Genomic DNA, 14762 nt, shown 5'->3' with positions numbered 1-14762 from the left:
TATAAATATAAATCCATCTGTAGCAGTACAGAAGCAGAGAAAAGATTTATGGGCAAAGTTCTTCAACATCTATTATATTATTAGTAAGTAGAAAACCTCATTCTTGGGCAGTTAAAATCTCTCATTTTTTTCCAATGAATCTTTTCAAGTAAAACCTTCATAAGAATGTAAACTCTATAAATGTGGTACCAAGTGAGTTATGATAAAATATCATATTCTTATAAAAGACTATGATGACCATGAAGGATATCACAGAGTAAAAAACTCTCTGGAATACAGGTAACCGAGAGAGAGTGGAATTTGGCTAATCTAGCAGTTCATGGGGAAGTAGTTTAGATCATCAAGTGACAGAGACCCCAGCTTCAATAAGAAAAAATGGTAACTTACAACGGAACATTAACCTATTCTAACATCCTTTCCTCAAACAAAATCAAATGATAATGATACACAACTCTAATATGAAGACTCATGCAAAGGAATAAATATTAAATTATCAGTAACGGAGTGACTAAATCATGGCTGCTTACCTTGCTGAACAGTACACAATTTTGGATTTCACCTTGACAAATGTTTTTTCTATCCAGATAGAGTATATGGATTGAATCAACCAAAAAGATTCAAGTCCATTCACTACATGTATCCCAGGCTAGCGTTGGATTCATTTGTGCCTAAGGATAACCTTGAACTTCTGACTTTTCATCTACCTTTTTAATGCTGGTATTGCAGATGTATGCTATTATGTTCAGCTCATGCTGTTCTAGCGATTAAACTGCATGGTAGGCAAGCACTTTATTATTTTTCTAAGCTTGCTTTTTAGCCTCTCTGCTGGTCTCCCTCATGAGGCGCTGTAGTATAAGTATTAGTCGAACTAATGTCACATTAAGATGTTTGTAATTAAGTCTTTGAAGACCCCAAAAATTCTACCAAGGAACTTCTACCACTCATAAACACTTTCAGTAATGTAGCAGGATGTAAGATTAACCAAAAAAAAAATATCAGTAGCCCTCCTTTACACAGATGATAAATGTGCTGAGAAAGAAATCAGAGAAACATCACCCTTCACAATAGCCACAAATAGCATAAAATATCTCAGAGTAACTCTAACCAAACAAGTGGAAGACTTGTATGACAAGAACTTTAAATCTTTGAAGAAAGAAATTGAGGAAGATACCAGAAAGTGGAAAGATCTCCCATGCTCTTGGGTAGGTAGAATTGACATAGTAAAAATGGCAATCTTACCAAAAGCAATCTACAGATTCAATGAAATGCTCATCAAAACCCCAGCAAAATTCTTCACAGACTTCAAAAGAATGGTACTCAACTTCATACGGAAAAGCAAAAAACTCAGGATAACCAAAACAGTCCTGTACAATAAAAGAATTTCTGGAGGCATCACAATCCCTGACTTCAAAACTCTACTACAGAGCTACAGTATTGAAAACAGCCTAGTATTGGCGTAAAAACAGACAGGAGGACCAATGGAACAGAATCCAAGACCTGGATATTAATCCACACACCTACTAAAACCTGATTTTTGACAAAGAAGCAAAAAATATAAAATGGAAAAAGACAGCATGTTCAGCAAATGATGCTGACATAACTAGATATTAGCATGTAGAAGAATGAGAATAGATCCATATCTATCACCATGCACAAAACTCAAGTCCAAATGGATCAAAGACCTCAACATAAAACCAACCACACTGAAACTCATAGAAAAGAAAGTGGCAAATACACTTGAATGCCTTGGCACAGGAGACTACTTCCTAAATACCCCAGTAGCACAGACACTGAGAGTAACAATTAATAAATGGGACCCCCTGCACCTGAGAAACTTCTGTAAAGCAAAAGACATTGTCAACATGACAAAAGAGAAGCCTACAGAATGGGAAAAGATATTCATCAACACTACATTGGACAGAGAGTTTGTCTCCAAAATATACAAAGAACTCAAGAAATTAGTCATCAAAAGAACAAATAATCCAATTAAAAAAATGAGGTACAGACCTAAACAGGGAATTCTCAACACATGAATCTAAAATGGCTGAAAGGCGCTTAAGGAAATGTTCAATATCCTTAGTCATCAGAGAAATGCAAATCAAAACAGCTCTGAGATTCCATCTTATACCTGTCAGAATAGCCAAGATCAAAAACACTGATGACAACTTATGATGGAGAGACTGTGGGGTAAAGGGAACACTCCTCTGTTGCAGGTGGGAGTGAAAACTGGTATGGCCACTTTGGAAATAAGTATGATGATTTCTCAGAAATTAGGAAACAATCTACTTCAAGACCCAGCAATACCACTCTCGGGTATATACCCAAAGGATGCTCAATCATACCACAGGACATGTTCTCAACTATGTTCATACAAGCATTATTTGTCATAGCCATAACCTGGAAACAACCTAAATACCCCTCGACCAAAGAATGGATAAAAAAGATATGATACATTTACACAATAGAGTACTACACAGCAGAAAAAAATGACATCTTGAAATTTGTAGGCAAATGGATAGATCTAGAAAACATCATATTGAGTGAGGTAACCCAGACCCAGAAAGACAAATATCATACATACTCACTCATAAGTGGCCCTTTAGATATAAAACAAAGAAAAACCAGCCTACAATTCACAATCCCAGAGAACCTAGACAACTAAGAGGACCCTAAGAGAGACATACATGGATCTAATGTACATGGGAAGTAGAAAAAGACAAGATCTCCTGAGGAAGTTGGGAGTGTGGGGATCATGGGAGAGGGCAGAAGGGGAGGGAGGTGGAAGTTAGGAGAGCAGAGAAGAACATATAGCTCAATAAAAACAATTAAAAAAAGATGTTTGAAAACTCCTGCCCAATGTCTATATAACAAAAGCTTTTGATTATATACATCATGATGTAGGATAACTTTCACCTCTGGTCTAGGAACAGGTTACACACTTTGAAATGGCTACTGTCATTATGTCACTTGTTGGATTAGGATAAAGCAATGATAAAATTTGGTATTCTTAAGACACATATGAAGTTATTGCAAATTAGTCTACGACATTTGGTTCATACCCAACTTTAGATACTTTGTACCACATACAATTCTTAATAGTTTAAGAACCCAAACAATGTAATGGCTGCAAGAGTATATCTTACTTTTATCTTCAATGTATTCATCCCAGTTAAACATGTTCCCTGTTCTATTGAAGGCAGTGCCATTCCAGTCCAGTGAATTATTAAAGAAGGAAGTGATATTTATTTCAAAGGTAGAATTTTCTGGGGGCCACTGCAAGCATTTATTCCTCAGGTTGCCCATGAACAGCTGCAGACCGATTAGCGCAAAGACACTGAGACAGAACACAGTGAGGATCATGACGTCAGACAGCTTCTTCACCGACTGGATCAGGGCCCCCACGATGGTCTTCAGGCCTGCAAAGAAAACCAGAGGGAGAGGCTTATCACTTCCAGTTCAACAGAGAATTCACCAACCAAAAATATCATGAGCTTGTCCCGGAAGTATGAATGTCATGCAAAATGCCAACAATATTAGTTTAATGTTTGTGGCCCAATAGAAACGTCACAAAAAGCCTGCTAGCTGGTGGGAATGGATGACAGCCGAACTTACATGGTCTTTAGAAAATCAAATGGAAATGAATCAAATGTTTTCACACGCTCCTTACAGCAAAAGATACGATTGGGTTACTCATGCCGGACCATCAATCTTGTGTAAAGAGTTCGCTTTTCTTTGCAGATGTCTTACTCTCTAACCCCGAATTGGATTTTAAACAAATCTATAGAAGTGGCGGAGTAGTGAAAACTCCTGAAGCCACTGAATGACCAGGGTGCAGATTCGTCTGAACTTTGAATGAAAGCTGGCGAATGGGCCAAAATAAAGAAGACATCTGCAAGCTGAGCCCCATGCAGCGCTCATGCTCCGCCTTGCTTCTCTACTTAACTCCAGTTAAGGAGACAGCCAGTTTTAGAGCTAATTGTTCAATTTTGCCTTGGCCCACGTGTCTCACATTTCAGCTTCTATGCGGAAAGCTCGATGCTGGAAGATGCAAATCAGGTAGCCTGTTACTGTCAGTGCCTCATGCAAAACTTGTTCAACTCGTTAAACTCAAAGGCTGATTTAGAACAAATTCGGAGAAAGCAACCGTTCAAAAGCAAGTAATCAAACCGATCCAAAAGAGGATGGGTCCGTTTCTGCTTTTGATCACTGTCTTGCGATATGCAACAAGCAGCCAGGCCTTTGCCAAAAAGCTGGAAGCAGGGCACCAATGCAGCTAAAGTCAGCCTCTGTGTTTAACCTAGCTCTCACCTGGAATGACTGAAATGGTTTTCAATGCCCGGAGAACTCTGAACGTTCTCAACGCTGAGACATTGCCCAGGTCCACAAACTCTGTCACATATCTGCAATGGGGAGTTCACACACAAACACAATGACAGAACACAGGAAACAGTTGGAGATATAAGGAGCCTACCACCTTATACCAGTTTCTTCTTACCTGGGATTACAGAAATAGTTTTCAGAGCTCGCAAGACTCTGAAAGTTCGAAGGGCTGAAACATTGCCTAGGTTTACAAATTCTGTTACATACCTGTAGGATTAAATCAGAGTTATTCAGAATTTGGGGAAATCTAAGTCTATGTTGGTCTTAAAGCAAGACCGTTTCAACTTCAGTGAGGGTTGGCATCAGATTTCCCAATTAAGAAGAGAATGGCAATGCCATTGGCTATGAGCTGTTACTTGGGAATTGTTATTGCTACTTTACAGCTAATTGAAACCAAAGCCATATAATTTATTAGGATCATTCCTAATTTCTCTCAACTTAATAATTAGACTGGAAAAAGTATTCCACATTCACATGAAAGCTAATAAGGATGCTATGTAAGTCAAAAGAAGCCAGCAACCGAGAACTACAGTTGAGGCTCCGACTGCATTTATTCTACCAAGATAGAAAACATTACAAAAATACTCACGCGAAAGTAATAACTGTGAAGTCCAGCCAGTTCCAGGGGTCCCGTAGAAATGTAAAATCTTCTAGACAAAAGCCCCTTGCGAGTATTTTAATAAGTGATTCAAAAGTATAAATTCCTGTGAAAGTATACCTGAGAAAAATAGCCGAGTTCACATTAAAGGTTTTATAGGTAGTTTCCATGGATATATTTAATTTTTAAAGGATGTTTCGGTGCCAGACCTGAAATCAAGGCCTCACACATAGTAAGAAAGTACTCTCCCGCTCAGATCTACTCCCAAGCCCTGATGGTACATATCCTAAAGCTGACTTGGCTGACGCACATGAATACAGGCTCCGCATTGGTTTCTAATAACATGCTTAGGCAGGACTTAAGGCAAAAAGGACCACCACATTCCAAATGATATTCTCATCCAGTGTAAATCAAAAGATATTTTGCTTGCTATATTATTCAACATAAAGGATGTAAAAAACACTACTCTGTATGATGATAGTATCTGAACTACTCCGGCTGACTTTCAGTATGATTTAAGCAGATGGATGCTAATCCCTAACTGAGTAAGGTAGCAGCTCTCAGTAATTTCCAGTGTGCAAAATTCAAAAGGCAGATTAGGGTCCACAAATATCAACAGGCAAATCAATGCAGCTCTTTGAGACACGGAAACCTCTGACCTAGAGCAGCGGTTCTCAACTTGTAGGCCGCAACCCCTTTGGGAGGGTCAAATGACCCTTTCACAAGGGTTGAATATCAGATATTCTGCACACCAGATATTTAAATTGTGATTCATAACAGTAGCAAAATCGCAGTTGTGAAGTGGTAATAAAAATAATTTTATGGTTACGGGAGTCGCCACAACATGCAGAATTGTATTCAAGAGTCACAGCATTAGAGAGGTTGAGAACCACGGTCCTAGAGGAAGTCGGTGGTGGGCATGAATGTGAACGATGCTTATGATTCAAATGGCTAGAAAAAAATGTAGTAAGGAAACCAGAAGTGTCTTGAAGTACTAAGTGAGTAATCGGAAACATGCATTTCATACTTACTCCACATTCTTTGTCCAGTCTGGGGGATTACTCATGGTCATAAATACACAGTTGGTAAGAATCGTGCACATGATGAGCACATTGAATAAAGTAGAAATATATTGTCAAGGAAAACAAAGTCAGCAGAATACCACCTTCATGCAAGTCCCTGTCGTCACCCCACTAACTCTAAAACTAGCATGCTCATTAAACACCACATATTATTTTATCGTCGGCTTTCTTTTGTGTCTCTGCTTCAAGTCCCCATGCAAAAATGTACATTCGAGAAACCATCAACTCTTTTTAGACTAGTAAGAAACATAATTAAGTATAGAAAATGCAGAGACATGAGGTAACTGGTGAATAATTTATCAATGTAAATTTTCTTCAGGATAGAATCAACCCAACAACAGAATCGCAAGTTCACTTTATAAATAAACTAGGGTTGTAAACATATGACAAAAGAATGAAAAGAATTAGTGAAATACATGATGAGTTTATTCTAAGGGTCCCCCTGGGAGAATGTTTTACACAAAGTCCCTTTCTAAATGAAAGGCAAAGCTCCAACAAAAGATCCTGAAATATAAGAAAATATGGCTGCCAATAATGCTGTTATCTCTTGGGTTCCCAACTAAGTCAAATCAGTTACTTAGTTCTTTCAGTATTGATCAACTTGGTTTTAACAGGAAGAAAAAAAATAATGTCACAGAATATCTGTGAAAACCAAACTAGCAAAACATGTTAAATATCCAATAACTCATTATACCTGACAGAGAGTGCATACTCAGCAAACAATACTTTTTATTTACCCCCAAAACAGAGAAAACACTGATTATAACAATTATCTGATTTGCTTCTCACATTACCACTGAATGTATAGCCAGTACTCATCTTGCATTCCTTTGGCGAAATGAAAACAAACAGAAAAAAGTTTCTTATGAAAAGGGTCAATAATCAAATATTTGAAATGATTGGTGTTCCACATTTAACATAAATCACACCTAAATTATATAAACCACCATTTCCTATGAACGAATATATGATCGTAATAATCTCAGAGATGAGAAAATGGTGTTTGTATTCTTTCTTGCTTCTTTTTATCATAAACCATTTAATCTCTTTTATGAAACAAAAAGGCCTTGTGTAAGGCCAGGGAGTGTGTAGTGTTCTATTAATCTATAAAGTCAGCTTTTACTTATAACAGGAATTAGTCAAAGCAATAACTGACATCTTGGGTTTTAATAATATTCTTGCTCATGCTTAATTCTCAGTTTGTTCAAATATATCTACATAAGAGTAATTCTAAATGAGTGATGGGGATCATGTATGTTAGGGCGGTACAGTCTGGAAATAGAAAACAGGATTTTCAAGAGGAAACACATTTTTCTTCATTGCTGAAAACACCAAAATATATATGTGTATATATATATGTATGTATATATGTGTGTATTTGTATATATATACATACCTACATATATATTATTTAATATATACATATGGAAATTTACAATCAGTATAAGGAAGTCCCTCTTCTCTGGGCCCTGCAAGGATGTATAATTTCTTGGCAGATGGGCAACATTTGAAATGCATGATCCTTAACCACAGTGGTCCCAAATACAGTCCTGTGTGTTCTGACTTGGATCCATTTCCTACCCCCCACAAAGATAATTCCAAACATTCTCTATGTCCTTCAATTTCCAATCCTCTCCTTCCCTCCCTTTCCATTGCAAGTTGATGACCTCATTTCTTACTTCACAGAGAGATAATGATAACATCAGATTCTGCTTGCCACCCCGACTTGGCAAAGCTCTCTCTGTTGGGTCTTACCCTCTTTCCCCCGTTACAGTGGGGAGATTTCCATCTCTCCACCTGTTTTCTGGAACAGTTACCTTTTCCAGATGTTTTAGGAGTATCTTAGCTCTCCATTCTCCTACCTTGTGTGTCTCTTAGCCTCTTCCCACCAAAACAAACTTGGTTGTCTCCCCCACCTTGAGAGAGAGGGAAGGCCTTCAAACTGACAACCCTCATCACAGCTTATGGTTTCACATCTTTTCTACACTTCACATCCAAAGTTCTGGAAAGAGATATTTATCTTTCTTGTCCTTACAACCCTATCTCATCTTCAGCCCTCCAGTTGTTCTGTCCAAAGATGAAAACCTCTATGTTGTTTCACTGAGAAGAAAAGGATAATCTACAGCTATAATATGGTTATTGTCTGACTTGCATTTCAGCTGAGCGCACCAAAGATGACTCCTTCCCTTTACATTAAGTTCTTTCCTCTTTTGTTTATAGAAGGCCCCAATTGCCGGATGGTGTCTGCCTCAAGAGCAACAGTGTTTCTGTGCCGTTTGAAATCTTTCCTTGTCCTTTGTGAAAAGAAACAAAATCTAAACCATATCCGGTTGCCTGCTGTCAGCATCCTACCGAAGTGCAATAGGAAGCTGTAGGTCTTTACAGATGTCAAATCCTTCTCTCCAGGTGACACATCTCTCTAGGTCCATACACTCAGCTGTGCGCATGACATCTGCACTTAGGTATACCATTGGATCTTCCAAACCGTTTGAAAGAGGTTGAGTTTCCCAAACTGGGCTCACATCCTTCCCATCCCTCTGCTACCACGGATTACAGCTCCCTTACAACCTCTGTATTCTCAGGATTTAGTCAGGAGCCTAGGAGATAGCTGGGATTTCTCTTTCTTCCTGAACTTCCATATCTAACTTCCACAGAACATTTCCAGCTTTGTTGCCTATATCTGGAGTCAGTCCATTACTCTCCATTTCCATTTTACTGAGTTTTTCAAGTGTTCACCAAGACCAACAGTGCATGTAACAATGTTTGAACATTTATTGTGCTTCCTCTGAGATAATCTTTCTGAATTAGTTCATTCTACATATTGCCCTAAAATGGATTTTGTAAATGTAACTAGGATCATTTTGACAGCTTCCCATTAACCTATATACCCCATCACTATGTGATGCTATAATGTATTAACATAGGGTCAGGATTCTAAGATGTCTTCAACTGTTTTGCTTTGCATTGTCCTAGCTTCATCCTAATCATTTTTAATTGTTTTAAAGTTATGGGATGTTATGAGCATATTATATGACCACTGTTTAATACACACACAGGGATTGATATAATAAGGTTTATCTGTGTTACCTTACCATAGAAGTCTAATGCCAAAGTCTAATGCCAATGGATACATGTTCCTTTACTGTTAAAGGTTTGAACATGTAGAATAGACACAAAGTGAAAACCAAAACCCTCATGAAATTATGTCACATAGTGGACTGAGACATGGTCTTATAATTCTTAGAAAATGCTATTTCTAACAGGAAAATTTAATTATATGTAAAAAAGTAAAATATATTGCAAGATAAACAGTAGAGATAATGATTACTATCTTATAAATTACAGATACTAAAACACATTTAAAATAACTATTCATATCATATAGTCATCACTTTGATAGCAAAATATGTACTTTGGTTAATAATCATGGTAGACACTGAACAAACAAGTATTTTCCTTTCAAAATAAGAGATAGAGTCAAACTCATATATTTCTGGCAGAGTATTATTTGCAAACACAAAATCTCAAATTCGACTACTTTATTAATCATTATCAGTTATTATTTTTTCATTGATAATAATTTTTAAATTTCTGGATTTTAATGAGTGACTGAAATAGTAAGGATTCAGCAAAATTTAAACCACATTAGAGACATAGTATAGATATGTATGTTACATTGGCAAGACCACATATTGAAAAACTATGAAACTATGAAATCAAGGCACATTTTTATGAGCTAAAACCAGAAGCAAATATAGACATTCTATATGATTTTCTAAATATAAAGGCCAAGAAATAAACTGAAGATAGTTTTCAAAAGTCTAACTTATCTTGAAACAATATATCCATAACAGCTTGGCTATGTAAAAATAAAATACAAGCAGACTAATCTATATCCTATCAGAGGAAAAAAACCAATTTTTTTGATTTATTGGTTTCTTGGTATCAAAACCTTTTTTTAAGAGTTTGACCTATTAATAGATACTAACTCAACAGTTGGCAATTTTTAAATAACTTCTATGTGTATGTGGTAAGAAAATGCTTTTTAAAAAGCTTATATTGAAAGTGATTATGTAGCTTTGACAAGGAGCATTGGCAGGCCCACCTCTATGCCCACGAGGGCAGCCCCAGCTTTAAGTCCAGGACTCAAGGATAAGACTCATTCTTCACCAGCCATGCAGGTTTCACAAGTTGTGTGATTCAGTTTGAACTGGCAGCAGAATGAAGTAGTAGGCTCAGTTTTATTGTATTAATGTGGATGCTTGTACCAACACTTTTCTCATAAGATACAGTTGCTATCTGCTAAGACAATTATTGGCTATTTGTATTATCACTCATCATTAGGGTTTTTGAATATGGAGAACTTTCGTCATTGTTGTTGCTCTCAAGGAAGGCAAGACTACTCTGTTCTAAAATGTGTAGTCTTAAGTATATCCAGAGAAATTGAGGAATTTAAAAAACTCACATACAATTTATGGGTAGAAAAATGTTTCATGTTATTAGTTTCTAACTTGATGTGAAGATTAAACAGTGGGTTAGGTCTCTTTTGATATATGAGCATATTTACAAGCCAGGAAAATTACTGATTAATGTAATAAATATAAATATATATCCATATATATATATATGTAACTTGTTAGGAGATAGTCAGGCAATAACCTTTGACTATTAAAGGAGAAAGAAAGGGAAATCACTAGGTCGAACCATTCTTTTTTCTACAGAGAAGTATCATTGTTTTATATAGAAAACTTTTTTTAAGTCTGCACAAATATCATGTAAATATAATATTTGGAATCAGGGAAAAGAACATTTAAAAAATACAGAGATGAGTATTGTTAATACCTCCAATGTATTAGATATGGGTTCCAAAACTGGCTTTCTTCCATTGAAAGAAAAATGCAACATGACTTGGCTGAGAATGGCTAACTTGTTTCAACCTTTAGCCCCAGGACTGACCAAAAACACTCAGGAATCTGGGGCTGCCGGCTCACACTTGTGACTGAAATGCCTGAAAGACTGAGCACCAACCGAAAGTTCCAGTCAAGCCTGGCCTGCATAGGGAGAGCCTGGAGAGAGAAAGAGACGGAGACAGAGAGAGACAGAGTGACAGAGACAGAGACGAAGAGAGACAGATTGAGAGAGAGAGAGAGAGAGAGAGAGAGAGAGAGAGAGAGAGAGAGAGAGATACAAAAAGAGACAGGCAGCAAGGAAGTTATGTCTCAGGTAAGGAATAAGTATTAGAAACTGCTCGGCTGCATTTCTCAGCAGAAAAGAAAGGTATTGGCGGGCGGGGGGCGGGGTTGCCTGCATTTGGGCCATTTCAAGCTTCAACTAGGAACCTTTTCTTTCCAAGTACAAGCTGGAACAGAGTAGTGATACATGCAGAATTCATTCAGAAATACTTAGGCGATGGGAAGATTTCCTTTTGTGATTGTAGCATTTGCAGCTGCCACCAGCAGTAGCTGTCCTAAGTACTCTTTCTCAAGTACTTCCTAAGTGCTTGTCATGGGTGCTGGTGCTAAGTACTTGTCACACAATCTGTTTGTTCTTTTTGTAACAGGCTCTCATGTAGCTCAGGCTGGCCCCGGACTCACATTGTAGCTGAGGATAACCTCAAACTTGTGAGTCATCTGCATCTGTCTGAGCACGTGGGTTACAGGTTTGTTCCACCTGCCAACAATGAATTTATTGCCATGATTTACATACTATGTTTTATGATTTACATACTAGTTTTAGCAATGGAGAACCTGAGATAAAATGCTAACATGTATGCTAAGTAAATACATCTCAGGTAGGATTGGAGTCTTGGCTTCTGATCATTAACAGGATGGTTTTCCTTCTTCTCCCCTCTGTGAAAGATGGACAGTTCAGTGTTAGTTGTGGAGGGTCTCAGGATTGTAGTGGTTTAATCGGGAGTAATGATCATACACAGCATCCATACAGTACCATCTCTAGCCCCATCCTTTCTGGATTTAGACTCGCATATGTACCTAAGTCCTCAGTTCCTGTCCTGATATCTAACAGGTGTCACAAATGCAGGTGCTGAAAAGCAAGCAGTTGATTGTCTATAGATGCTGTACTCAGAGCTGTTCCAGGATCAGTCCATAGGAACTCCAGTATTCTCTCTGGTCCAAACTAAGCACTTAGTTCCAGCTTTAGTTTCTCTTACTACATGATTGCCCACATTCAGTTGCTCTGGAAACTGTCAGCCCTTCTGCAATATACGTGTAAATTTGATGGCACTCTGATTCTCTCGTCCATAGTCAACTACTGCCCTGTGGCTGCTCCCAAGCATTTTAACACAGGAAAGGCATTACTATGAGAACCACAGGACCAAGACTTGAGCTTGTGTGTGGCATGAAGCACAGAGCATTCTAAAAACCAGCTAGAAATGGTCAGTGTCACATACATAGTGTTTGGTGGAATCTCTACCGAGTTCTTACAGTATCACCCAAAGACAGAAGGCTTTATCTGCATTTACTATGAGCCCTCTTGCCTTTCTCCTTCATGTAGCTCTACTTCAAGATTGTACATTTGAAATATAACATTTTAATTCATGAAATTAGGGAGTAAACTTATTTAATTCCCTATAAGAGGAAAAAAAAATCTATGCCTCAGCCCCAAGAGCCCCGGGAGCCCCAAGAGTTCATCTTGAAGATGACCAGATGGCTCAGTGGGTTAAAGAGCTCGCTATCAAACCTGATGACCTCAGTTTGATCCCCAGCATCCACGCGGCGGAAGGAGAGAACCTGCTCCCTCTAGTCATCTTATCTCTATGCCTATACCTTCTTATATGTGCAAATCTCTCGCCCACAAATAAACAAATGCAAACCAATCCAAAAATTAAAATATGAGTTCCTTTTAGCCATCTTAATAGATATAAGCTTGCTTACCCATTTTTCAGCTGTGTTCCTTATGATAAAAGGCAAATCCATGTATCATCTGAAATCTCCAGAGAGATCCTAGTAGAAGCCATGTCCTGACAGCCATTCTCTGCTAAAACTTCTGAAACCTCCTGTGCCCTGTACTAGTGGGATGTTTTTGCTGGGACTGTCTCCTGGGATTCTTAACTTTCAAGGACTTTCATAAAGTGAAGACAATACCTTTTATGAAATGTTATATAGAAGATATAATCTCCTTACGTTTCAAAACAGAATGCTGCCTTCCTCTTTTATACAGGGGCTACCCATTCTTTTATACAAGGGCTAACACTTCTTCCATCAGGGGAGGACAAAATTGATTTTCTCTTCCATCCAGAATCGGAGAGAAAGTCAGTACAAATGCCATTGGGGAGAGAACCTGGAAAAACTTTAAGTCGTGTGTGTGTGTGTGTGTGTGTGTGTGTGTGTGTGTGTGTAAACTCACTTGTAAGTACTCAAGAACTCAAAGTTTACAAGCGCTAATATAACAAAAGAAATTTGTACAATTCTGAACAAAGAGACGCAGAATACACAGCACAGAGACTGTGTCCCTGTGTGTTTTAAACAATAAATTACTGAGGAAAAGTATTGCATAGAAACTGCTCAAATATAACACTGTAGAATTGGAGGCATGAAAGGCTATCCTGGCAGTCTAGTTAAAATGAATAAAGTCATGGAGGTAGCAAGGGATTGAAAAGGAAACAGAAGAGAAAAGAAAGAAGCATCGAGTTGGAGAGGAGAGAGCTACTCGGAAGGTAGACAGAGCTTTGCTTACCCGCTATCCCCCCTTGCTTACTGCTGAAGAAGAGAGAAACACTGACAGTCACACATATTTTTGAAAAGGCTCAATTTTATAATTAAGTCAAAGAAAAAATATACCGCTTATATGACCATATTACTAAAAGGATATGAATGTACCAAAATCTTAATAGCTAATTTTCTAATGGGGTTGAAGGGAGTTAGGATGTACAGGGCGGAGGTGGCACTGAACCGAGAGATTGCTTTCCCTTTATTCAGTACTATAAAGGTCTGAAAAAGAAAACACAACAGGTGGAACAGAATTTACCGAACCCATCAAGGACACTGTAAGAGAGTAAGAGACCCCTCTAAAATACCACATGTTGTAACAGTTACCAACACATGGTGTTGCGTTTTTCGGCATGGCAAAATATTCCAGACTTGGTAAGGGACTTTGGGAGGTAAGGAACACAAGGATAATTCTGTGACTAGTGCCACAAGAATTCTTCGCATCTTTGACAAACATTTCACTTGTATTTTCAGTTCTCACAAAACCTAACAATGAAGCTTATTCAGTAACTTCTTTATTTACGGAATTTTCTCATGAAAACCTTGGGGTTTTCCAAATATGGTCTTTGTTAGGCTTTTTTTTTCGGGGGGGGGGCATTTGCATGTGCTCTAGTATTATTTCTTCTGAGGGGAGCCACAGGACAGTGACGGTCTGTGGTGTGGAGGCATAATTAAGCCTGCTAAGGACAAAAACCTTTTGTCAAGTTCTGGGTAGAGGGATATCTTAGATCCTGCCCTTAGAAGTATAAAAATCATATGCTCCCAATTTCCACGTTTTGCCTCAGCACACTGCAGTAGAACCAGGGTGAATCTGCACTCAATTTACAGTATAATTAGTATTATAAAAATAAATAGTATTTATTTATTAATAAAAATGAACTGCCTTTGTCTTCCTCACAGGCCCTCTTGCAGGATCCCTCTGCAGTATCCGCCTGTCCCAAGAAGGCAGGCTCAAACAAGTGCTTTCACAAACAC

General features: G+C 38.0%; 1 protein-coding gene across 4 annotated transcripts in view; it reads right to left on the bottom strand.

Annotated features, from left to right (window-relative positions):
- Scn2a (sodium voltage-gated channel alpha subunit 2) overlaps window positions 1–14762 on the bottom strand; it is a 131056-nt gene that overhangs the window by 74715 nt on the left and 41579 nt on the right. For 3 of the 4 annotated variants that reach the window (XM_087900016.1, XM_087900019.1, XM_087900017.1), the window contains exons 3-7: window positions 13892–14009; window positions 6010–6100; window positions 4970–5098; window positions 4309–4400; window positions 3144–3416 (exon numbers count right to left, since the gene is read on the bottom strand). In XM_087900016.1, coding sequence (XP_087756142.1) covers window positions 3144–3416; window positions 4309–4400; window positions 4970–5098; window positions 6010–6100; window positions 13892–14009 — 703 coding nt within the window. Of the gene's footprint in view, window positions 1–3143; window positions 3417–4308; window positions 4401–4495; window positions 4588–4969; window positions 5099–6009; window positions 6101–13891; window positions 14010–14762 lie in introns of all 4 variants that reach the window. The other variant, XM_087900018.1, reaches the window with a different exon arrangement.

The sequence above is a fragment of the Myodes glareolus genome, chromosome 21, assembly GCF_982192425.1.
Source record: "Myodes glareolus chromosome 21, mMyoGla1.1, whole genome shotgun sequence".
Taxonomy (NCBI): Eukaryota; Metazoa; Chordata; class Mammalia; order Rodentia; family Cricetidae; genus Myodes; species Myodes glareolus.
The sequence above is the reverse complement of the archived record's forward strand: the minus strand, read 5'-3'. Positions and strand labels throughout refer to the sequence as shown.